The following is a 25,590-nucleotide window of genomic DNA, read 5'->3' on the forward strand; positions in this document are numbered from 1 at the left end:
CGTACATATAGAAGTCCACAAGTGCATGTCACCAGGACCCCCTAGGCCGCAGTTCTATGATCCACTCTGTAGTCATATCATCACACCTGTGAAGAGAGGGGTTAAGCTGTCAATTGATCACCACCTGTTGATGGGTGGGATTAGATGGCGGGGGAGGATGCCAGACAGACCTGTAAGACCCAAATGTGTTGTGAGGGTGTGCTGGGAACGTCTGGCAGAATCTCCCGTTCATCGAGTCTTCAACTCTCAGCTTCCTCCCGGAGGAAGACAAGGATATCGAGCCCGAATGGGCCGTATTCCGTGCCTCCATTACTGAGGCAGCTGATCGGCACTGCGGCCGCACGGTGGTCGGTGCCAGTTGTGGAAGCAAGCCTCAAACCCGATGGTGGACACTAGAGATCAGAGCTGCCGTCAAGCTGAGGAAGGAGTCCTAGCAAGCATGGATGGCTTGTGGGGTTCCTGAAGCAGCTGACAGGTATCGGCAGGCCTATTGTGGGAGGTGTTTGATTATGTCATGCAGCATGACTTTTTGGTCGGCCTCGAAGAAGTTCTGGTAAACCATCTGATGCCTCAAAAAGGGGAAGCAGTGCCCGGTCTATACTGTTTATAGTGGGGACGGAAGCCTGCTGACCTTGACTGAGAATATAGTCGGGCGGTGGAAGGAATACTTTGAGGCCCTTCCATCGAGAGAGCACAGTCTGAGGACATGAACGTAGACGGTCCCATCATTGTAGCTGAGGTATCTGGGGTAGTCAAGACACTCCTCAGTGGCAAAGCTCCGGGGGTGGACGGGTTTCACCCTGAGTTCCTTAGAGGGTACCTGGGAGTTTTCCCAACCAGTCTTCAGGTGCTTTGTGGACTTGGAAAAGGCATTCTTTTTTCTTTCTTTTTTTTTTGTCCTGTCCAGCCATTAAGGCAGATAGTATTGTTGATCTAAATGTCCTTACGTGCTCAACAGATTTGCTCTTCCAGGGAAAAGTGTGAGATACACTTCCCCTGTTATACTGAATTTTTTTTAACTTTGATATTTTGTTGTTATGCAAATTTGGAGCTGCGTCTTAAATAACACAGTTAACAAAATAACAATTTCAATATTTTTGTGATAGAAATCTGGCCCGTATAAACAGTATAAATTATTTATGTTTTATGTGACTGGCAACATTTAAATTGGAAATCTCCACTCAATGTGCTCATTTGTCATTCAATACAGGTGTCATGTTTGAATAGAACACTTAGAAAATACTAGGAGGTGAAGCAAATATTATAATATTTTTTTTTAAACTGCAGAATGTCCTCCAAAATATTGCACGAGCTCCCCTTAAATTACATTTGATTTACATCACTACTGTATTTACACAATTAAAACTCTCACTCAAGAAAACACATGAAGCACAGTTAGCATATAGCCACCAACTAACGTTAGCTTACTTGATCATATACATTCCATAATGTGGTGTACATAAAGTGATGATATGGCTCCATACCTTTAACTTTGGCCAGTTTCTCCATTTCTTTCCAATTCTTTCTAAATTGTGCACCTGATGGCTTTGACTTTTTCTTTTCCATCTTTTGTTGACAAAAATGAACGACAGTTAATCGTCATGTCGCACCGTCACTCAACAAGCAGTCAAGGCTAAACCAACTCCTAATGACACAATTCCCTCCTTTTTATTTCACATTTTAGTAGTGGAAAAACATCGGTTTGAAACTCTTGGTCTGCGATATAATGAACATAATATAATATTAACAAATAAATGTTTTTTTTTTCATTACTGTTGTAATTTGCTTTTTTTTAAAACCTTGTAATTAACCTGAGGGCTGAGGCACAGCGGTGAATCCCCCCATAATTGGTTTGGCTTGATCCATGTCACGTGGTGGATCTTTGACGACATCTGAGCAGCAAGGGGGCCGAGTATCCACCTGTAGAGCGCGGAGCACAAATAAACAAATAAATGGGATTTTTTTTTTCCCTCTTGCAGCGTCCTCAAGAGAATGCTGCCCTGGCCAATTGCCCATGTAGCCCATAGCTAGTACCGCCACTGCCTGTTCCCGTCTGAGCTGCTTGCTCGCTAACGCCGAGCTGAGCACTCGAACCCGGGATCTCGCGAACCCAGAGTCACTCGCTAATGCTGCATGAGCGTGCCGACGAGTGATTCTTGAGTCTGACGTGAGCTCATGAGTTTAGTGAGTCGGGTAGGTGGACTTGTTGCGCATGTGCAAGTCAGTAGATGCCACACTGAGCGCTGAATCTACCTCAACGTCACCGCCATATTGGGTGTGGCAAGAGAGAAGGGGAAGATGCCTTATTAATGCTATACATAGAATTGTACCAACCACTTTACAGTCCAAACAAGATCTCATGCGATTACCTTTCACTGGTAAGGCTGAAAAAACATGTTTTATTGTATTTGGCCATTATAACATAATTTTTCATAAAGAATTTGTTGACTTATTGGCAAAATGTTGTGACATAATACTGTGGATTACGCGGTGAAACCAGCCTCCAAAAACTGTGCAGAAAGTGTTTTATTAAGTTCGGTCTATTTTTTTTTTGCATTTTTTTGCATTTTTCACTTGAGTGAATCACCTTGAAAAAAATTAAACCTCACAAATCGCTCGGTGTTATATTTGTCTCCCGCCGTATCCCTGCACACTGTTGCCTGTCCATTCTTGCGTATGTGATGTAGACACTCACATCTTCTTTCACGACGAAGCGCCGCGACCATCTTGTTGATGTGTGTGTTCCACATCGGAAGAAGATGCGAGCGTCTTCGCCACATACACAAGAATGGACAGGCGACAGTGCGCAGGGATACGGCGGGAGACAAATATAACGCCAAGCGGTTTGTGAGGTCTGATTTTTTCAAGGGGGCATTTTTATGATAAATGTAACAAATGTATGACTCTTTTGAATGCATATTGTTTTGAGAAGCCAAACTCTTTACTTAAATGGAACCAGCAACTAAGCGGAACTATGTTCCTTATCACGGAAATCCGACCAGAACTGGACTCGTGGGACCAAGTGGGAGGATAAGTCACTGTTGATGTACTATACTGCTGATGGGGATGTCATACAACTTCCTGTCAAAAAAATCCAAACTATCCCTTTTAACGTTTCTAGGAACAAAGCATACCTTGCTAAACTATGTAAATACCGTATATACAATTTGACTCGATGCCTGATGACATTGTCATAACAGTGAGGAGGGTTGTTTCTCAATGGGATATCGACTAGGGCGTGTATCATACCTCCAAATCATTCTCGCTTTCTAAACTAAGCTCTATCAGATAGTCCAACTTGACAGTGGGTAGCTGTTTAACTGTTCAAGGTCAAGGTACAGTTGCAAACTGTACAGTTGTTATTGTCACCCTAACCACAGGCCCCTCTCCAATATTCCTATGCCAAACAAAATAGACCACCTCACGACCTCAATTTTCCAGAGGACAAACTAGTACAGTACGCAGCTCAATATGTTTTTGCTCTAAATACACTGACTGTGACAGCAGTATCACTGCATTTAGAGCACAAACTGATTGAGGGTGCTACCCGACCGGCGTAGCAAAAATAAATTCTGGGAGAAGACGGTAAAACAGCTGGTCGCAGGATCTCCCAAATCTACTTTATGAGATGAGACTTTATGGTGAATGACCCCAGCCCTGCCTGATCAGGTCAGTGACAATATTCAGACTGCAAGGGCCCCTTCCACGCTTTTGTTGTATAACTGCAAGTGGCGTGTTTTTGAGGAATGGCGTGATTCTAGGAGCATAATTTCTTTTCAGTGCTCAGTGGTCGATCTGCTGTGTTTTCTGAGGGATTTGGTGGAAAAAGGAAAGACTTTTCCACAATCAAGGTCATATATTTAGTGGCCATTTCCACTTGCCATAGGAGATGGGCATGGGAGATAAGCTGGTCGGGCAGCACCCTTGGCCATGGCTCCCATAGTGAAACATGGAGCGAAGTGAGAAGAAGAACTTTGGGTTACTCAACGTAATCTAGGTTCTTGGATAAAAATAAATTAATTAAAAAAATCACTTTCACCTTTGATTCCCTCTTTGCAGGCACGGTAAGAAACCATCATGAATAATTTGGCTATGTTATAAGAAGTGGGTGTGACCCTGGCCCCAACTCGACCTGTCTGCCACACTGACAGACATATAATTGGATCTTCCATGGTGACATACGCCCAAGATCATATCCTGTAGTGATACACCTCACTCTGTTATAAAAAAAAAAAACAAGGTTGTGTTGAGTAACCCAAAGTTCTAGTTTTTCTTTTTTTTAAAGAATTGGTTTAATAGTTATTACCAGAAACAATTATATTTTATCAAACTAACAAAAATGCCCACAGACAGTCCAGCAGTCAGACATGGAGAAATTGGTCATCTCACCCATGTTTACAAACAAGAAAAACATTGCAAAGAGTAGTGTAGGTACATCTTAAAATGTATTATTACATAAATGACCATTTTTCATCTCGTATCGGAATCATGTTGTTCACAATTTAATTGATATTTTCCATAATGTTTTACACTTTGCGGTAATATCACAAAATCAACTCTCCCAAAGCAAGACGTTTAAAAATAAAAGTTTATTTTCTCCCTTTTTCTGCTCTGTCAGATGCCATTGGCCTTACTGAGTGAAGTGTTGCTCCCTTGTTTTGTACCCATTTCAGCCCTCATAGCTTGCTCAACAGCATCTGTCAAGGATAACTTGTCCTCTGCTTCAGTCTCTCTGTGATAGAAGTAGTTGAAATTGGAGACAATGACGGGAACAGGTAGAGCAATGGTCAGTACACCAGCAATGGCGCACAAGGTGCCAACCATTTTCCCCCCGAGGGTGATAGGACACATGTCCCCGTAGCCTACAGTAGTCATGGTTACCACCGCCCACCAAAAGCCATCCGGTATGCTCACAAACTGTGTGTTTGGCTCATCTACCTCAGCAAAGTAGATAGCGCTGGAGAAAAGGATGACACCAATAAAGAGGAAAAAGATGAGTAAGCCAAGCTCTCGCATGCTGGCCTTCAGCGTTTGTCCCAGGATCTGCAACCCTTTGGAGTGGCGCGAGAGTTTAAAAATACGGAAAACTCTGACCAGACGGATAATCCGAAGGATTGCCAAGGACATATTCTGTCCAGAGCTCTCTTCAGTCTTTGTAACCAGTTCTGTCACCACGGTGACAAAATACGGAATGATGGATATGATATCAATAATGTTCATGAGATTGTGGAAAAAATCTCTCTTGCTTGGGCAAACCAAAAATCGTATACATAGCTCAAAGAAAAACCAGCCAATGCAGGCAGTCTCAATAATGAAGAATGGGTCCGAAAAAATAGTGGGCAACAGAGCAGGTGGAGCCACAGAAGTGTGAGCTGTGGATAGGTTTACAGGCTTTATAGCCATGGGAACAACAACATCGCTGTCATCTCTGAATTCTGGCAGTGTTTCCATGCAGAAAATAATGATGGATATAACTATAACAAGGACGGACACCAATGCAACACCCCGGGCTGCATTGGAGCTCTCTGGATACTCAAATAACAGCCAGAATTGTCTTTTTATGTCATTATTAGGAAGTGGGATGTCAACATCCTTAAGGAATCCTTCTTCTTCTCTAAACTGCTCCATGGCTTCATTTCCAAGCTCATAAAATATGATCTCATCTGCAAATACATCCAGAGGAACGTTTGCTGGACGTCTGACCTTACCCCCGGACTGGTAGTAATACAAGATCCCATCAAAGCTGGGTCTATTCCGATCAAAAAAGTATTCGTTCCTCATTGGATCGAAGTAGTCCATCCTCTTCTGAGGGTCTCCAAGGAGCGTATCAGGAAACTGGTCTAATGTTTTGAGCTGTGTCTCGAAGCGAAGACCGGCAATGTTAATAATTACTTTCTGGTCTCCGTCGTCCAGCCCTCTTTTATCAACAAAAAGATCCTCACAGCACTCCTTAGCAAGTTGGCTAAAGATGGCCTCGCTTTCCTTGGTGCCCTCACTACTCAACAACAACTTCCAATTGGAGATCATACTGGAATGACTACTTCTGTCCTCTATGTTAGGAGTTAGCATTGGGGAATGGGGTACTTCCAGTGTCTGTATAAATGGGGCGGGTGTCGATGAGGTGGAATCCCACATACACGAGGGAACAGGACTGGGGTGGCATGGCGTGGCGGAAAATTGCTGGGTACGCAGAAGATAATTTCCACCTGTGATGTTATGCTCTGAGGGAATGTCCACAGTCAGAGCTGTGGTCTCATCAGTATAAGTGTCCTCCTCATCCTCAAGGCCAACGTTGAGGTCATCCAGGCTCCCAAAGTCTACCAGGGCCATATCCATTGCCATATCCAGGATAAAATAACAGGTATAAAACGTGGACGAGAAGCCCAGTCAGCAGGTAGCAACCGCTTGGCACCAAAGCATCCAGTCGAGGTGGGACTGTCTTCTGTTTTCCCTCCCACACCTGCAGATTGAGAGACACAAGAAGACTGTTAGTTTCTAAGAGATATGGAGGATGATGTCTAACATTTTAATCTTATCATAACTTCTTATGTAAAGTATTTGAAAACCATCAACAAAGCAAGATGTGTGAGAGCCAAGCAAATGTGAAAAGAGAGGAGAGAAGTAGCCGTTAGAATAAAGACAACAACTTGCGACTTCTTTCTGTTGGTCTGTTATTGTGGAGGCACTGTGATGAGTCATGGGAACTGTGAAAAGAGCAACATAAAACAAATAAGTAGGTTGCTTGTTTAGCTAAAACTTGAGGATGTGAGAAATACATAATAATATCTTTACAAAGGCCTGATTTAGGTCCTAAAGGGGTGAATGGGATTGGACATACATTAGTGCTTCATGTGTATAGACCTCGCTTCCACATTTTACCACAACTACTATTCTGCACCATAATCTATAAATTCTTACTTTTTAGTGGCCTGGACGGTGCATCTTTAAGTGTGTGTGTCTTTTTATGAAAGTAATGATAATACTGCCTGCATGACAAAATGTTACCACCAACTGCTGCTTAATTAAAGACTCCAGATACAAAGCAGGACATATGTTTGGACGCACCTTCTCATTCATGCGTTTTCTTTATTTTCATGACTAGATTCTCACTGAAGGCATCAAAACTATGAATGACCACGAGGAATTATGTACTTAACAAAAAAGTGTGAAATAACTGTAAATATATCTTATATTTAGAGTTATTTATAGAATACAGTTTGTCTCAATTCATTATTATTTATTTATAATTACACTGGTTATTATATATGACTTCTATTTATTATGAAAAAAATCGTAATGATTACATCATCGTGATTAAAAAATCACATATGGAATACAGGAAGTGAATAAATGTACTGCAATAGATGTGGAATGGATGGGGGGTAGGATTAAATGAGTTGCTTCTTCTTACTCCTTTTGGACATGTGGAAATGTGAATTGAATTATGTGACGTATGTATGCATGTTCAAATAAAATGAAACCTTTACCAATTAAACCAGCTATTTTAGATTTATCAAAGTAGCTCAAAGTATCTTTTTTGATAGAGCTGCAAACCCTTGGTGTTCTCTCAGTGAGCTTCCTGAAATGGTTTTCATTTCACAGGTGTGCCTTCTCAGGGTTACTTAGTGGAATTTCTTGCCTTATTAATGGGGTTGGGACCATGGGGTTGTGTTGTGTCCAAACCTTTGGCCTGGACTGTATGAGTGCCCACCTAAAACCAGAGCCAGTAATACAAGTCTTGCCAGAAGATGGGTGAGATAGAGACACAAAGAAAAACAGAACATCCAGCTGACATTAAAATTGTAGGGGAGACAGATGGGGCTGGAAAACTGGGTGGCATGCCTGCAAAATAAGGAAGTGCCAATAAACTAGATAGACAGGATGATAACACAGCAGCAACAAGAGAGGGGCTGTTGTTGTATATATATTTGTGTGTTTAGTTAATTTAAATATGGTTGTATTATAGTTAAGAAGATGGTAGTGTTGTGCAATAGATGTGATAATTGTTATGTGAAGTGACATGTTTGAACCACAGGTGTCGCTAATTCGCAAGGTTGTACAGAGCGCAGAAGAAGTAGTTCAGGAAGTTAGAAAAAGAAAACGAAAAAGTGATACAGAAACTTATGTTGAATGTACAGGTATGTTGTGTAACGAAGTAAAGTAAAGCCAAAAAACGACACTTCTGACGTCAACTTCATTTGTGTGACTAGCAACGAAGTTACAGCGAAGTTACCACAGCTGTGTTTAGTCAGGAACAAATCACAATAACCTGCATGTGTAGAGGGAGAAGGTGCATTTTTTGGTCCCTTGGAGGCTATGAATATGTTGATAATACAAACAAGGTTAAACATCTGACCTCTTTAAAAACTTTAAAAAAAAATTTTTGTTGTTATAATTTAATTAATAAAAAAGGCCTCGGTGAAACCTCTAAGAAATATGCAAACTATGATAAATACTGTATAGTGCACTGCTTTGCTTGTGAAAACCTGCTAAATTAAAACAAGTGCAATAACAAGGTTATCAGACAGATTGTAAAAGTATATTTTATTAAATAAATTCAAGTTTCTATATTTGTTCTGAGTTTTAGAAACATATTAAAATGAGAGTTATATTAAGTATCCCTTTGTGATAATTTCATATCTCAGAGTAATGCTAAACACGCATTAATCCACGGATCATAGAGGAACATCATAGACGTAATTATGAACCTCTTCCGCTTGAATATGGTCCCCTTGTTACATATTATATCTCACAATTTGAATATTTGTAAGAACCTGCCGCCATTACAAAGAGAGCGGGACACTTTTTTAGCAAGCGCAGAGGTTTTGAATGCTCAAATGTCAAATTCCAGGATGCACAAATCACCATGCCATACTTCTCTGTCCACACACTGTAAAATAGATTTGTACACACGGGCATGCAAGGAAGCTGACTCTACACTGTAACAAGAACATGCCTGAACCGTCCAGGCAGACTTCTTGTCAACAGTGTTTAATGCGCATGGCTTTATTTGTGAACTAATATTGAAATCTTTAGCAGAGTTTGCGAAATATGCCAATTGTAAAAAAAAGAGCATACCTAGTGGTTTAAGATTAGAGTTTGTCAGACAATAGTACACAATGGCAGGGATGACAGTTTTGTTATAAGCGAGCAGGGTGCGACCTTGACTTGTGGTCGTACAGCTTAAAACAGAGGTGTCACATGGGGCCTCATGTGAACGCCTGGCGCTCTTTCTATTTTGGCCATTCTATTAATAAACAGCAAGTCGATGAAGGACAAAACCATGAAATAACAACTACGCCTGCATGTAATACTATAAAGTACAAAAAAATAAGAAAGCAGTGTACATAAAGTGGGTTCCGCTCCAGAAATATGGTATTGCATTCTGCTCTGAGCTATATCACATTTTAGTGAGCTAACCCTTTTGACTTCACCAGATGTGCATAGACATGAACAGATGTTCAGATCTAGATCTAGCTTAGCCACCAACCAAATCTTCAGTAGCAGGTCAAATGCGCTTATACGTCCAAAAGGCAACTTAATATCTACAGAATACAATATATTGCATAAATATGAATTATAGGGTATGAATCACCTAAAGTAGTTGGTACAGCTAATAACACATACACAGTCTTAATGCTAATTACAAGGACTTCTGCTTAAAATTATATATATATATATATATATATATATATATATACTACCAGTTAAAAGTTTTAGAACACTCCAATTTCAAAAACCTACTTTTTCAAGTGTTAAGATGGTCTGTCAGTCTTCCATTGTTAATTCCCTTTTTCTTGCCAGTTTTGTAGCAACAAATGACTTTCTCCAGTACAATGCTGTTCAACTGACGGTCTCGAAGGCATAGTACCACAGTGTGTTCCGAACACTGTTTTTATGCAGAAAGAGGAGGTGGTAAGTACGCCTGTAGGAATTACAGTAGTTGCACCAACTGCCGAGGCTTTATCAACCTCCATTTCTGCAGAACAGTTTAAATAATTTTGTGGTCCCTGAAACATGCCTTTTTTAATCATTCTGAAATACACATTATTTTCCAGTTTTGGGTAATCATACCTTTTTTTAATCTCTGGCACTTCACCACTTACCTTTGTACCATTTCAGGCTATTCACTGGATTTGAACGATTTGAATTTCAATAAATAACTGGAAAAATTGGGGTGTTCTAAAACTTTTGACTGGTAGTGTGTGTACATACTGTATATCTTATCCTGTATTATTATTTAATTATTATCTATATTTTTGCCTTAGAAATCAAAAAAGGGCTTCATGAAACACTCTCAGTGGAATCCAGTGGTAAGATTTCCACGCTGACCTCCAAAGGAAAGGGTGAAAAAAACTGTTAAGTATAACCTAAGCGATACTGGGTCTTTTCCAAGATTCTGTGAAGACATTTATAGTATATATATATATATATATATATATATATAGAGGAAATTTAATATCACCCAAAATAAAGCAAACAAAAACATTTTTACTACTGTTAGACCCAAATGTGACTGTGTATAATAAACAGAGAGAAAACTCTAAAATCACTGTGCATAAGTCACCATAAAGTCAGCACAAAGCGGTAGACAGACAGAAAAACCGTGCAAGTGTCAAGGTCAAAGATACTCTGGTGCTTGGAGATGGAGCCACATCTAACATAAAGATAAACAGAATAGCTACTTCCAGCTATCCAGTGCCACTTTCTCTGACATTACAAAACTGATACCTGAGGAACTGGCAAAACACCAAGGGGTGAAACATCTTATTCATGTGGGTACAGTGGATGTCAGAAAGCAACAGTCTGAAACCTTAAAAAATGACTTTAATGATCATTCTTGATAAATAAGAGTCTTGATAAATTGGCTATACCATAGTTCATTGGAACTCTTCTAAACATCGACAGGAGAACAAATTCAGTTGAACACATGGCGGTCCAAAGTCTTTGAGTCCAGAGGACTGCACTTCATTGATAATTTTGATCTCTTCTGGCAAAGAGTGGATCTGTTTATAGGAAAAGGCCTACACCTGAACAGAGGTGGAGTGAGACGACTGACAGATAACCTCCTCCACGCTTTGAGGCATCATAATGGGCCTGGACCAGATCCTGTGCTGCCACCAATAGACAAGAAGAAGAGTGAGAGAAGAACTCCTGCCTCGCCACGCAAGGACCCAGCAAAGGATTCAGCCACAACAACCACAGCCACACCTCCAGAATCCACATTGCTAAAACTAATATCAACCAGAGGCCTCTGCCTTGCTAAACCTAGTGTCAAACCACATTGATTAGTTAGGAGACGGACGGCTAGACTGTCTTATCAAAGCCATCATCCCTTGCAAGGACGCAGCGTCCAGTTCAACTCTAGCTAATCTTAAACATGTTGTACTCAATGTCAGGTCCATCCATCATTTTTCTATGCCGCTTACCCTCACTGGGGTCAGCCTATACCAGCTGACTTCGGGCGAGAGGCGGGGTGCACCCTGGATTGGTTGCCAGCCAGTTGATGGGCACATTCACACTCACATTCATACCTATGGACAATTTGGAGTTGCCAATTAACCTAACATGCATGTTTTTGGAATGTGGGAGGACCCAGAGAAAACCCACGCATGGGGAGAACATGCAAACTCCGTACAGAGATGCCCAAGATTCGAACCCAGGTCTTCTCAATCTCCTGACTGTGTGGCCAACATGCTAACCACTCAATGTCAGGTCTTTAAGTCACAAATCATTTTTAATTAATCATTTTATTTGTTTTTACAATCTTGATTTTATGTTTTTAACTGAGACATGGCTAAAAAAAAATCATAATAATGCTGTCCTGATTGGGTCTAGTACTCATTTCAACTTTGTATCTAAAACACGACAAAACCAGAGGGGTGTGGGTGTTTGTGCCGTATTCAAGGACAATATGCTCACCCAAAAATTGTCATTCAAAATGGTGTTAAAACATACTTACATACTTTATATTACCATATACAAACCACCACAGATTTGCTTTACTAATGATTTTACTGAATTACTTTCAGATGCACTGATTTTGACAGTTTGGTCATTACAGGATACCTCAATGTGTATGTGGGTGGAGCCATGACAGGCATGCTAAGGGTGTTGCTATTTCAGATGTGAATACTGTGGATGTTGCTTTATCTGATCACGTTTGTGTTTTCTTTGACCTGTTTGTTACACGCAAATCAGTAGTTGGGCTTTGAGAAGCTCAGGAAGTGGTCTCCTGCGGATGCCCAGAGCCAGGACTAAACACAGTGAGGCTGCGTTTCATTTTTATGCTACCAAAATCTGGAACAGTCTTGCAGGGACAATTCTAGTGGTCCTCAATCAGCAGTACATGTACACCTTAAAGCTACCAATCACTCTTTTGAGGACAGCGAGGTAAAGATTTTGGCCAAAGAAAACAGATGGTTTGAAAGAGGAGTAAAAGAAGCTATTTTTGTCAAACAACAGAACCCATCATTGAATCGGAATGGTGGTTTGAGGTTTAATTTGGACCCTGTGTTCAGCAGGTTGCTGAGACCAAAACCCACAGCTCTTAGTCTTGCAAATGAGGTGAAGGCAGGGCCGAGCCAGAACAATAGATGCTAACGAGCCAGTATCAGAGTCGTTCATACCCAATTCAGGGAGCGACACTTCCCTTTTATCGGAGGTGTTAACAGCAGGATAGGATTATACCACTACTCCGCCCAGGCTTAGTGTAAGGAACCAATAGTAGAAGGGTGTTGGCACACCAATTCCGCCCACTCTTACTGTATTTAAGGCATAAGCTACCAGCACGTATTAGTTCGCTGACGAAGCTCTTTGGATGAGGAGCGAAACGTCCGACACCTTCTTCACAGAAGTACAGATGACGTCTCAAGAAGCCTTTTCCTCTTGCAGAGGATGTGCAGCAATCCTCAACTTTGGCAATGTTCAAAAACAGGCTGAAAACACGTCAGTTCAACTGGGCATATGGCAAGTGAAAGTATTTTAGCAGCACTCTTCAATATTAATTATTTTTTATGTTTAGGTTTTATGTAATGATTTATGGAATTTTATGTAATGATTTTAGAATGATTTTATGTTTTATGGAATTATTTTTACCCTTCTTTTCTGTAAAGCACTTGCCTTGACTTTCTGTATTTGTTTGCAAAATATTTGTTGCCAAAACAAAACAAAATCTGAATAGCTTAAAATATTACAATTTTTATATATATATAATATTATATAATATTTATATAATATTTAATATTATATAATTTTTTTTAACTAAACATATTTTGAAAGTTTGTACATTTGTAAAAAAGAAATGCAATTCACAATTGGGATTGATTTGGTGGGAGGGTGCCCTTGGGTCCCGGTCCCTGGTCGAGTTGATATTTTTGGATGCAATTTTTGGGATTAATGCAGACTGGGCAGCACAGTGCCATAAGCCGAAGGGATCTCCTCTGTCAGATCAACACAGATGTCAGGCAGTCATCGTAGATATGCAGACAAGCACAAAAAATAGCAATCCTCTTGACGGCCGACCTTGCACACACACACAGGGATATACATGTTAAGTTTTGTTAGTTCTATTTAAAATTGATAATTAAAAACTATTTTTAATGAACACACTGGAATCAATCAAATATTCAGCATGATTAACAAAACCAACAACCATAATTCAAGTCAAAGCCACTTTTCTCTTACTGGATGTCTGACATACATTGTTTACTGTATGCAAGAATAATTTACAGTTGCAGTTGACATAACACATATACAGTATATAACAAAACAACATTTACAAAATTATAGCTATGGTTAGGTCTGAAGTTGTTGAAAAGATTTCACAAGGTGAAAAAAAATCTTCATGTATTACATTTTTATGAGTTTTATGGCAAGAGCTGTTTTGGGACCAAAGGGTAAATGTTAACTTTAAAAAATGTAATTTTAAAGGGCCGCAAGCTTTAAGTCCACCAGATACTTCCAAAAACCTTGTGCGAATTTAGCCTGTTTCAAGCTCGATTCTAAGTTGGCTGACTCACTTTTGAATCAGGGAAGATTTCAAGTCTAGTCGGGTATTGCAAGTTGTGCAGTTTACGGGGGGAACGACTAATGTCAGTACAACAACCCCTCCTTCCCTCCTCTCACACTGCATTAACTTTATTCCTGCCTTGCACATTTTTGTATGCCATCACTTCATAATATGACAAAGCATCTTGCAATGTTTGTGACACTTGGTAGAAAGAAAGTTCATCACATGACATCTACAGTATGTTGTGTGTACGTCCGTGCTTGTGCATAAGCAAGCATACCTTGGGTTTCACACTGTGGATTATACAATCTTTCAATTTATTTATATTTTCTATTTATTTCTATATATGATGTAGGATATTATATTATGCAAGTTGATGGATTTCATGAATAAATGTAGGGGAGGAGCCATCACATTGCTTTTACAACACCGCTCGGTTGAATACTTGAATGCTCGTGCATGAGCAGTCTTGCCATTACCAGGCCTAACATTTCCAACGGTGCTTGAGCCTGTCTTTTATCTTATACGCCCAAACAGCTCTCAGATGGGCTGAAGATTAATGAGTTGAATTGCTGCTTTTTAAATTTTCTCATAGTTTATCTTTTTTCACCTCTGTTTCATTTTGTATGCACAGCCGTGCATTCTTGGCAGTTAAGCCAAGAAATGTATTTTCTGATCTCAGCAATGCATGCTGGCTGGAAAACTACCAACAAACGCAAAACACACGAGCATGCACGACACACCACCAATGGATGGATATTTTGTTTATTATGAAGTAAAATAATTAAATAACTTAAATAACTTATTTATATTGATTCACAAATTGTAACTCTATTATAACACATTGTTATACCGCCTTATCGTTTTCTTGTGTTATTTCAGAATTGGTAAACGGTACATGTTGAATACAGGAAGTGAACAAATGTATCAGCAATTGCTGTGAAACAGAGAGTGGGTAGGATGAAATATTCTCTGCTTCCTCTAACTCCTTTTTGGACGTGTGGAATTGTGAACTGTCATATGCGATGCATCGAACATGTATGCATGTTCAAAATAAATTAAAACATTACCATTAAAACATCGATGAGACATAGCATTTCATTACATTACCTTCACAGTGCATGTAGTCAGCCATAGCATTATAGAGAGAGAAAAACAGTTCTCCCCCCATTCCGTGTGGAAGTGGTAAGTTGCTGGCTTCTTACTTTGTCCTTCTTCCCCTCTCTGTTTGAAACCCTATCTTAAGTTAAGAATAAATACATTAGATGCTAACTGGTTAGTTCGCTAGCATGCTATGCTTAAAGCCATTTCCGTCTTGTGTTCCTGCAGTATCCCGTAGCCTGCTCATTAGCAATGTGGTGTAAACAAAGAACAATGGGCCTCATTCACGAACATCTTCTTAAAAGTCTTCTTAAGAACTGTACTTAAGAAGGCGTGGGTTGGAAACTGCGCCACATTCACGACACGTTCTTAAGTAGGGATAATCGTTCGCACCGGTGTTCTTAGGTTGATGAATGCCAACTGCGATGCCAGTGCATGTGAGCCCTAATTTGCATAGGTCACCGCCTATTATTTTGTATATAAGGTCAAAAATGTGCCGTGCGCAACAGGCAGCTGGAGGCGGAGATGGCAACGCGCAAGGGCAAGACTGAGGAGCAGCTGGACAACAAACGAAAGAAAAACTTCAATTCTACTGAAATAGAGGTGCTTTTACAAGGAGTGACTGAACACAAGACCACCTTATTTTCACGTGTATCCACCGGTCATCAGGCCATCCAAAAAGAGTCGGCATGGAGCACCATTGCAGGAAACATAAATGCCGTTTCCACGGAGAAACGCACCACCGCAGACGTTAAAAAGAAGTGGTTTGACTTAAAATAGACAAAAAAAAAAGATTGGACTGCACCGGAGGGATCTGGAGGAAACGGGAGGTGGGCCATCAATCAGAAACCAAACCATTTCGGAAACTCTAGAAAATATTTACACAATCATGATGGAAAAATAAAGTCAAAATACATAGTTTGTGTGTGACAATTTATTTTTTCTGTGGTTACATTTGATTAGACGCTGCTTAATTAATACAGCAGCCCCGTGCTCTGGCTCAAGACGTGGCTGGGGGCGCATGTCGTTATCTGGGGGTGCTAGTGCGCAATAGGCACACCACGTTTCATTGCGATGTTATTCTGATGATCCTGCACACCTGCAAGAACAGAGAGGGAAGTCTGAAGCCTGAAGCGGGACATCAAATATTCGTGGCTTTCAGCAAATAAATCTAATGGTCCCTTTACATTCTCTCTCTGCGCAGCGCACGTCCAGCCAGCCTTTTTTTTTTTGATGAATTGGGATTTGAATATATATTTATCCATGGAGTATATTTTAGTTGTTTTGATGATAAATAATTGTTGGGATATTTTATTTGCACTACATTTTTTGGGATCAGGTTGCAAAATCCATCATGAGGGCGATTGGGCATTGAAAGTGCAAGCTTTGCTTGTGCGTAAGAGTCCTCCTGAGCATTCGTAGAATTTGTTCTTAGATCTAAGAACTGTGAGTTAAGAACACGTTTCGTGAATGCCAAAAATCTTCGTAAGAAGGCTTTAAGAACACACTTGTGCGTAAAAACGTTTCGTGAATGAGGCCCAATGTGAGTGTAAAGGAGACTATTGGGGTGTTTTTTATGTCTACAGGGCTCTAATAATGGTTAAAAAACATATTTAGAAAGTCATACACAGGTTTTTTATACTCTACTAAAATATTCCATTTATTAATACTGATTCTAACTTCGCGGTCGGGTCTGGAACCAATACTTACTGTATATTGTACTGGGGGGACGGCTGTATATTATGTTTTTTTTAGCCTTTTAATAAAATTTTAAGATACATACAAGTATCAAAGACGCCACCAGCATCTTTTGATTTTCAGTATGCGGCACTCTGTGGTAAAAGTTTGGACACCCCTGATATAGTCTAAAGACATAGACACTGATTTGGAAACTCATCTGCCTGCATTTCAGCCTCTTTAGTGTCTCACTGGTGTGCTGTGTTCAACACTTGCCATCACTTCTAACCACAAGGTTTTAGGTTCATCCTCAGTCCTATCAAAGTATCCTCTCGCAAGATACTGAAAGCCAAGTTGCTGATGATGCTGTGTCAACAGTGTGTCAATGAGCGGTTCATTTTCCTTCCATGGCAACACACAACATGTGGGGTGAATGAGGTCATTACAAAACAGTGGGTAACACTCTTCGCCATTTAAAATGTTTTTTTTTTAAATAATATAATGATGTATTGTGATGTGATTATATTAAATTATGAATTATATAATAATTGGCATAAGTGCGCACACCCTTTCAGTCAGTGTTATTTTGTGTCTAACATACTGTTTATTTAAAGTATGTACAGTATTGACAACAAGTTGACCAACTTCGCAGCATTCTCCTGGCTGAGAGTGATGTGTGGATGTTTGTGAAATATTGATACCGCTGACACCAGAATTTGTTTCGCTCTTCAATCGATTCTCAAATTAAAATATCAATACTTTGATACTTCTGTCATTTGAGGTACTGTAGGTAATGGTAAAGAAAGCAAAGAGGGACTCTAAAACAATCTGGAACCTATTGAACAAACTTGTAGGATGCAACTCCTATTGACTATCTCCAAGTGTTTCCCACCCAACAACGTAAATGGTTGTCCTGTAAATATTTGTTCTGTAAATACCGCCGAGCCAGTTTTTAACACAGGCAGTGTTAATGAAGCTGAAGTCTCACAGACATTATGTTAATTCAAACCTTCTCAAACAACTTACATTTGGCATTGATACATGTATGTTTGAAAAAACTTACATTAATAAACCAAAAACATAAAACATCATACATGCAATCACGAATACTAACATTCATAGTACAGTACATGTTTCTCAACCTAACCCAACTGTGCTGCCCCTTGTGTGTCTGCTATCTTGAAGTTTGTGTATGTGTTTCAAGTGTTTTGAAATTGTTTGTCATTTTTATGTAATATTTGCACTGTGGGTAATTTTGTATGTACATTGGATCTTTTAACAGGGATTGTACAGTTGTATTTATTTTATTTATTTATTTGTTCTCTCTATCCTTTATCCTTCGGTCTTGTTTCCCCGCTACATAAGGGACTACTCACTGTAGCGGGGGTCTCCGAAAAACTCCAGAGGATCTTATGGCAACACAAAATTCCTACCTATTTCAAACCAGTAAATACCCTGAGACAAAAACTAGTGCATCCTAAAGACAAGGCTCCAAACCAGAAACAAAGCAATGTGGTCTATTCCATCCACTGTAAAGATGAGGAATGCAAAGAGCACTACATTGGGGAAACCAAGCAAATGCTCCAAAAAAGGCTTTATCAACATCGCAGGGACAATTCTAGTGGTCCTCAATCAGCAGTACATCTACACCTTAAAGCGACCAATCACTCTTTTGAGGACAGCGTGGTAAAGATTTTGGCCAAAGAAAACAGATGGTTTGAAAGAGGAGTAAAGGAAGCTATTTTTGTCAAACAACAGAACCCATCATTGAATCGGAATGGTGGTTTGAGGTTTAATTTGGACCCTGTGTTCAGCAGGTTACTGAGACCAAAACCCACAGCTCTTAGTCTTGCAAATGAGGTGAAGCCAGGGCCGAGCCAGAACAATAGATGCTAACGAGCCAGTATCAGAGTCGTTCATACCCAATTCAGGGAGCGACACTTCCCTTTTATCGGAGGTGTTAATAGCAGGATAGAATTATACCACTACTCCGCCCAGGCTTAGTGTAAGGAACCAATAGTAGGAGGGTGTTGGCACACCAATTCCGCCCACTCTTACTGTATTTAAGGCCTAAGCTACCAGCACTTATTAGTTCGCTGACGAAGCTCTTTGGATGAGGAGCGAAACGTCCGACACCTTCTTCACAGAAGTACAGATGACGTCTCAAGAAGCCTTTTCCTCAAAGTGTGTTAAAGGTTTTATCGAGTATGAAATGTGAAAGGCGTCAACCAGTAGTGATGTGATTTCTTTTCCAATCCGAGAAAGGCTGGTATCGGCGATACTGATCCAAATACTTTTCCTCGATGGACAACTCTTGTACGACTGAGAGCCTACACAGACGCTTTAACACACTTGGTAGCTTTTGTTGTAAATGCAATACAAGTTAGGTGTTTTCTTCAGTTGGTTAATCAGCAACTTGAATCCTTGGTAGGTTTTAACTGACTACTACAGTATTTCACATGAACTTAAATGCAAATATGATTTATGTTGGTTTTTATGTTGGTTTGTATTTTTGTCCAATTAGCATAGCCCTTATCAATATCTTATACTGGATAAATAAGGACCACCATTGAATCTGAGTACTTTCCCCCATCCTTCCTTCATCACCATGTCTGGAACAGATGTGTCGTTTATGTGCAGTCTCCGCGAGGCATTTACAAGATGCAAGCTGACAGGGGTGTGTCAGCAGGCTCCAGGCCAAGTTCCTGTGCACAACAGCTGGGACCAAAATCCGTCTTTGGCCTTTTGACAACACACAAACACATACAGTCACGTACTAACACACACACAGACATACGCACTGCAACTACAGCATCAGCATAACACAGCTAAATCCTTTCCTAATAAATTAAAAACTTCCTGTATAAACATCTAAAAACAGCCAATGTAAGAAGCCCATTTTATGACATTGGCGAACTGTTATATCGGCTTACCAAGAGTTCTTCATTCAATCATATGACCTAATCAACAGATTAAAAGTATCCAGCTGTATCGGTCCAATAAGTATGTTAAAACCCACCCAGTGTGGCAGATTTGTATGTCACCAAATTACTCTTTTGCCAACCATAGCTATGAAGTAGTTACAATAAACACCGACTAAAAAATTCAACAATTTTATGCAATCAAAATAAATGAAAAATGAAGTTACGTTTTTATAATGGATGTACACATTGAAATTACCATGACGTTTGGCAGTTGGACTGATTTTTTCCTGTTCAGCTTTCATAATGCTGACAGACAATAACATATTTTGTCATCATTTAGAGAGAGAACATTTGCTCACAAGTTAAAAGGCCAAACATCTTCTTTTAACCCACTTCATGAACAAAACACACAATCCCCATCCAACCATTCCCCCTCCCCCTCCAGAGGAGATTAAGCACGTCTCAATTACAGAAATGTTACATTATTTTCCAGAAGCACTTTTTTTGTGTCAGACAGTGGCCATCTGGACTGACTATGACACTAAGCTCAGGTGCCACACAAACATATAAAGCACCCACACACACAAACAGATACAACATAGCCTGTGCAATGAATAACAAATACAACCACTTTGCACATTATTTCAGTCTGTACGTGTACGTTTTTTCGATAACGACTTTCTAACTTTCAAGCTTTCAATGCAATAAGAATTATATAAATGCAACATTAATGCTCACACACCACAAGTGCACACATTTTCAACTCTCACGCTAGTTTTCTGCAGCTGCTAGTAAAGCAGATATGATCCTATTTAACAAACAGCACTGAGAGGTGCATTAATATACGATCAATGTAGGTGCAGTAACTTGACACTGGTAGGTAACTTGAAAAGTATTGCTTCACACGTGACCTTTACAACTCAAAAAAAAAAGTCTTAAAATGAAAACTTATTCTGAAAGGGACTACAGAGTCAGAAATAAATACAGTCTGAGTCCATGTCAGTACATTAAAGTTCATATCACTAGGGTTATAGTACACCCAAATTGTAACAGTCACAATATAAGCATTACCCATGAAGTGCCAGTCCATTATAACATACATGTACTCTTTGTAGGGGGTTGTGTGAAGTTATTACAAAAAAAATAACACCCCCCCCCCCCCCCCCCCCCCCCCCCCCACACACACACACACACACACATACTGCAGATCGCAACAATGGTATTTACCATTTAATATGTTCTATTTTGTATTTGTTGATTAGAATTTGAGAAGAATTTATTCACGGTAACCTAATGGAGAACCATATTTTGTGTTTAAAAAGGACCCAACACACCATGCTACGAGGCAGTCAGCGGGATTTTCCAGAACAAATCAGTGAAAGAAAAGACAAAATGGAATGAAATGTAGTCAATATTATGATGTTATTACTTTTAGTAACAGTAGTTGAAGTAGCATACTGTATAAAATGATGAACTAATAACAAATTGAACAAATTGATCATAAATGTGAAAAAACATCCCTTAATGTACAATCATTGTGGGCTGTTTGAGTTTTGAATGTCTAAGTCAGTGCTATATGAAGTGTAAAATAAACATGGATTGAAAAAAAAATATGCAGAGAGCTAATTTATAATACCCACACAATAACTGGGGAAAAAAACATTTAAAAACATCCAACAAAGCGTCGAAATAGTTAAGGTCGAGCAGCAGAAGGCCTCTGGTGACTGTTTGCTTTGTTTTGAGTTTTTCTGGTGTTCAAATTATTCCACTCTCAAGCATCATCAGCTGATTGGAAAGAAGAACACTGTTCTAAGTCACATGCTCACACAAGCTGTTGCACTTGTTGCAACATGCAAGGATGGTAGTCACTTACCTCAGTTCATTTGCCGCCAAGATCTTTAAAATGTCCTGACTCTCCTAGTAAAGCTTCGGGTCCATGGGTGCACACCGGACCAAGACACCACATCCACATCTTGTATTGTTGCACCAGCGGGCTGAATGAAGCCCCCCCACATTCCCCCAGTGCCCCTCCCCGGGGACAAGTGGAGGTCACCCCGGGGCCAGATGTGATAGTGATATAACAAGAACATGATTACGTTTTATTTGGCCAATTCCCTGCTTGTCTTCGCCCTCAATAAAATTGGTCTGCACATCGAGAGGGAGAGAGAGAGACAGAGTGAGACAGAGAGAGAGCGAGAGAGAGAGGGTGGGGGTGGGATGGAATGGGGTTCTAGAAAGGGAGAGCGAGACTAAGGAGATTAAAAAAATGGTTGTGTTTCTAACCTCTGGTGTAGGCTGCCTCATGCTCTCTTGGCTGCACTCCATCATCATCACATTCTCATCTCTGATTAATGCTGCAACAATTAATATTTATAGTTCATTTCTATTCTAAGAAGACGTGTTCTTAAATGGGGACACCAACTACTTAGGATACATACTAGGAAACTAAAGTACTGGGTAGGGATGCAAATCTCTATGTGATAGACGATTCGATTTGACTCTAGATACACAAGTTATTTACGATACGACTCATAAACAATATACTTTAAATACAGATTCGATGCGAGCACATCATATCCCCAAGCATGCTGTAAGGCACTGGTAAAAATGAAGTCTCTGCTCAATCCCATACTCAAAATTCCATAACAATAATGATAATAATATAATAATACAACAATAATGTCATAACATGCAACATTTCAAACTGAGCTTGATAGTGTTTTCAACACTCCAGGTAGGTAAAAAAGGTGCATTGTTTAAATGTAAACAAGTTACAAAGCAAAAAAGTTACCATACCCACCTCTGTTGGTCTGGCTGCTCAAGTTTTGATGATGATTAGCTAGGCGGAAGTACTGGTGACTAGCAGCTGGCTAGCTGCAGGGAGGTCAAATAAAATTAATTAAACCTATCTTCAAGACAGAGCAACTTTGATAAAGTTGTGCCGGCCACTTGTTGCTAGGTAGAGTTCAGACATATACATCCATTCAGCCATTTTCTGTGCCGTTTATCATAATTGGGGTCGCGGGTTATGCTGGAGCCTATCCCAGCTGACTTCGGCCAAGTGGTGGGGTACACCCTGCCAATGTGCCAGCCAATCGCAGGGCACATATAGACAAACAACCATTCACACTCACATTCATACCTATGGACAATTTAGAGTCTCCAGTTAACCTGACATGCATGTTTGGGGAATGCGGGAGGAAACCGGAGTACCCGGAGAAACCCCGCGCACATGCCAAACGACGATGCTAACCACTCAGCCCTGTGCGGCCTAGACATATACACCGTGATTGAATTACTCAATCAGTGGCTCAGGAGGTAGAGCAGTCCCCGGGCAAGACATTTCACCCACCTTGTCTTCAATGCTGTCCACACTGGTGTATGAATTGAATAAATGTTTGGTGAGGCCGTAGGCACAAATTGGCAGCCACGTTTCCTTCAGTCTACCCCAGGGCAGCTGTGTTACAGATGTAGATAACCACCACCAGTGTGCAGCTGAGGAGTGAATACTATAAATTGTGGGTTCACTACACTGTGAAGCGTTTTAGCTGCCTTGAAAAGCGCTATATAAAATTTAAGCCATTATTATGTATGTTATGTTATGTAGGTGTCACAATGTAGTCTTTCCGATTGCTGTAATGCTCATACTGGTCTTGGTCTCAACATTTCAAATTCTTGGTCTTGGCTTGGTTTTTGATTATGTTGATGGTACATTGGAAAGAGAACTGTATCCTATTGTGCTGCATTGCAAGAGGCAACTCTAAACATCAAACTGTCACGCCCCGTATGTGTGCCTGCGTGACAGTTCGTTTATGTTCCCTTTTTATGCCTTAGTTCCTGCATTGTTGCTCTTATTTTGTAGTTTCTTCCTGTTTTCCCCTGTGCTTTTTCCCGTGTGCTTTACGTTCTGGTTACACAAACCTGCCTCTAATTTTCCTTCTGATTATTTAGTTCAGCCTTGGGCAGCTTTCAGTTGTTGGTGCGTTGAGCATTTTATGTGTTGTACATGTGCTTTATGCCAGTCAGTTGCTGGGTCTCTGCCGCTGCACTACCAGCAATAATTAAAATATGCATTTACTTGGACTTGGTCGTCATCTCTGCATCTCAGGGTCGTTGCCAGCATTAACACCTTGCCGAGACGCAACACAAACAGTGCATTTGACAGTGAGCCACTGAGGTCGGCAGGTTACACTCTGCATGGTTCAAAAAGTTCTATACACGTACTTCATTGCTAACTGTTGTTTTAAGCTCCTATCATGTCATCACATCATATTGTTCCAATGGATCGGTCCAGCAGCACAGATGAGCCTGTTGGTTGGCAGTTAGGCCTTGACTCTGCCTGGGGAGGGAAAGCTCACAGACGCGACAGAGATTATACAGTAGAATAGGCAGAGGCTGCCCTCCATTGGCGTTATTTAGGACTGCAGCCATGTGAAATGAATCAATTTTTGCTACAGATTTTAGTCAACAAGCTAACCAATTACCCAGTGTGTGCGGTATACTTTTAATAGCTCCAATAACCCTAAACTGGAATCAAATGTAAAAGATATTGGACAGGCACAGAAGGAGAGGGAATTGTGGCTTCATAAGATAATTTTTCACGTATGCCAATTTGAGTTTAACTGATTTGACGGCAAACATTTACAGCCCCCTCCTCTCTGCTTGTTGCCATGAAGCAAGGGGAAGCTTAATAGTCTGGATGACTCTTTAACCATAACACATGTTTTCACTGAGTTCATCTATATCCAAATGTCAATACCTCAAAATGTCAAAATGAAAACTGCTCTCTCCTGGTTTGCATTTTGGATATTACCCAGGCGGTTGCAGGAGGCTAATGGAGTGAGAGTCAACGTACACTTGAGTTTGACATACAATTACTAAAGATAAACTATTCACTGCTAATGCTCTGCAATCACCACTCCATTATGTGATCCACTTCTGATGCATACTTGATAAATACACTGAGAGATATTACAAAGGAAAGCTGTTATGAGGACAGGCGGATCTGAACACAATGTAAACACATAAACACACCTGCAGTCTGGAGGGTAGAGTGAAAAAAAAACAAAACATGAAAGAGCACTGGAGACCTGAGGGGGATCGTGCTACATGGTTTTAGAGCTCATGAATGATTCATGTTGCTGAGATATTTAAAGCTCCCTATATAATGTCTGTGAGCAACGAGTGGGAGGAGGCAAAGTCAGGAGAAGAAGGTATGGTTTGCCTGTTTCCTCACTGTAGTGACAACTGTGCCGCTTACCTTTGTACTTGCAAGGACACGTATTTGCATAATGCATTTAGAGCTTAGCCTTTCCATAAAACTAGACTGAAACCCACAAACATAAATCTTAAACATAACCCTTGACTTCACTGCTCGCACCACTGTTTAAGGTTTGTGTGGCAGAAATGAGAAACATGCTCTCATACATGCAATTGCTCAGATACAGTTACACATAAACACTTTTGTATGGGATTCCACATGCTCCATACACACACACACACACACACACATGCAACAAAGGCCAGAAAGTATAGTAATAGTGCCTTGCTCTAGGGCACCGCAGCAGTATCCTGCAAGCAAACCGGCAGCAGCGACAGGTCCTAATTTCCTTTTCTTTTTTTTTTTTTTAATCTGAAACAGGCCACATTCGAATGTACAACAACTGATTGATATATAAATATGAATATAAATTAAGTAAAGCATTGCTAAAGTGCTGCGGTGGCCATATTTAAAGAAACACAATGACACATACCATACAGTTGTGTCCTGAAATGGATGTACAGGTATGTACCGCCTCACAGCCACTAGGAGTCAGACTGGAAGCCATGCTGTCCAAGTAATAAATTATATATGCATTGATTCCCCTGCTGACCCCA

The 25,590-nt window shown here is 40.3% G+C and overlaps 1 protein-coding gene across 1 annotated transcript; it reads right to left on the minus strand.

The window, feature by feature from the left end:
* Positions 1 to 2,779: 2,779 nt before the first annotated feature.
* kcna10a (potassium voltage-gated channel, shaker-related subfamily, member 10a) lies at positions 2,780 to 21,755 on the minus strand. Its single transcript, XM_054787056.1, has 2 exons — positions 21,587 to 21,755; positions 2,780 to 6,460 (listed from the first exon to the last, which is right to left on the minus strand). The coding sequence occupies exon 2, from the start codon at positions 6,340 to 6,342 to the stop codon at positions 4,615 to 4,617; it is 1,728 nt and encodes a 575-aa protein (XP_054643031.1). The 5' UTR covers positions 6,343 to 6,460; positions 21,587 to 21,755; the 3' UTR covers positions 2,780 to 4,614.
* Positions 21,756 to 25,590: the final 3,835 nt, after the last annotated feature.

Source organism: Dunckerocampus dactyliophorus, chromosome 1 (genome assembly GCF_027744805.1).
Source record: "Dunckerocampus dactyliophorus isolate RoL2022-P2 chromosome 1, RoL_Ddac_1.1, whole genome shotgun sequence".
Lineage (NCBI taxonomy): Eukaryota > Metazoa > Chordata > Actinopteri > Syngnathiformes > Syngnathidae > Dunckerocampus > Dunckerocampus dactyliophorus.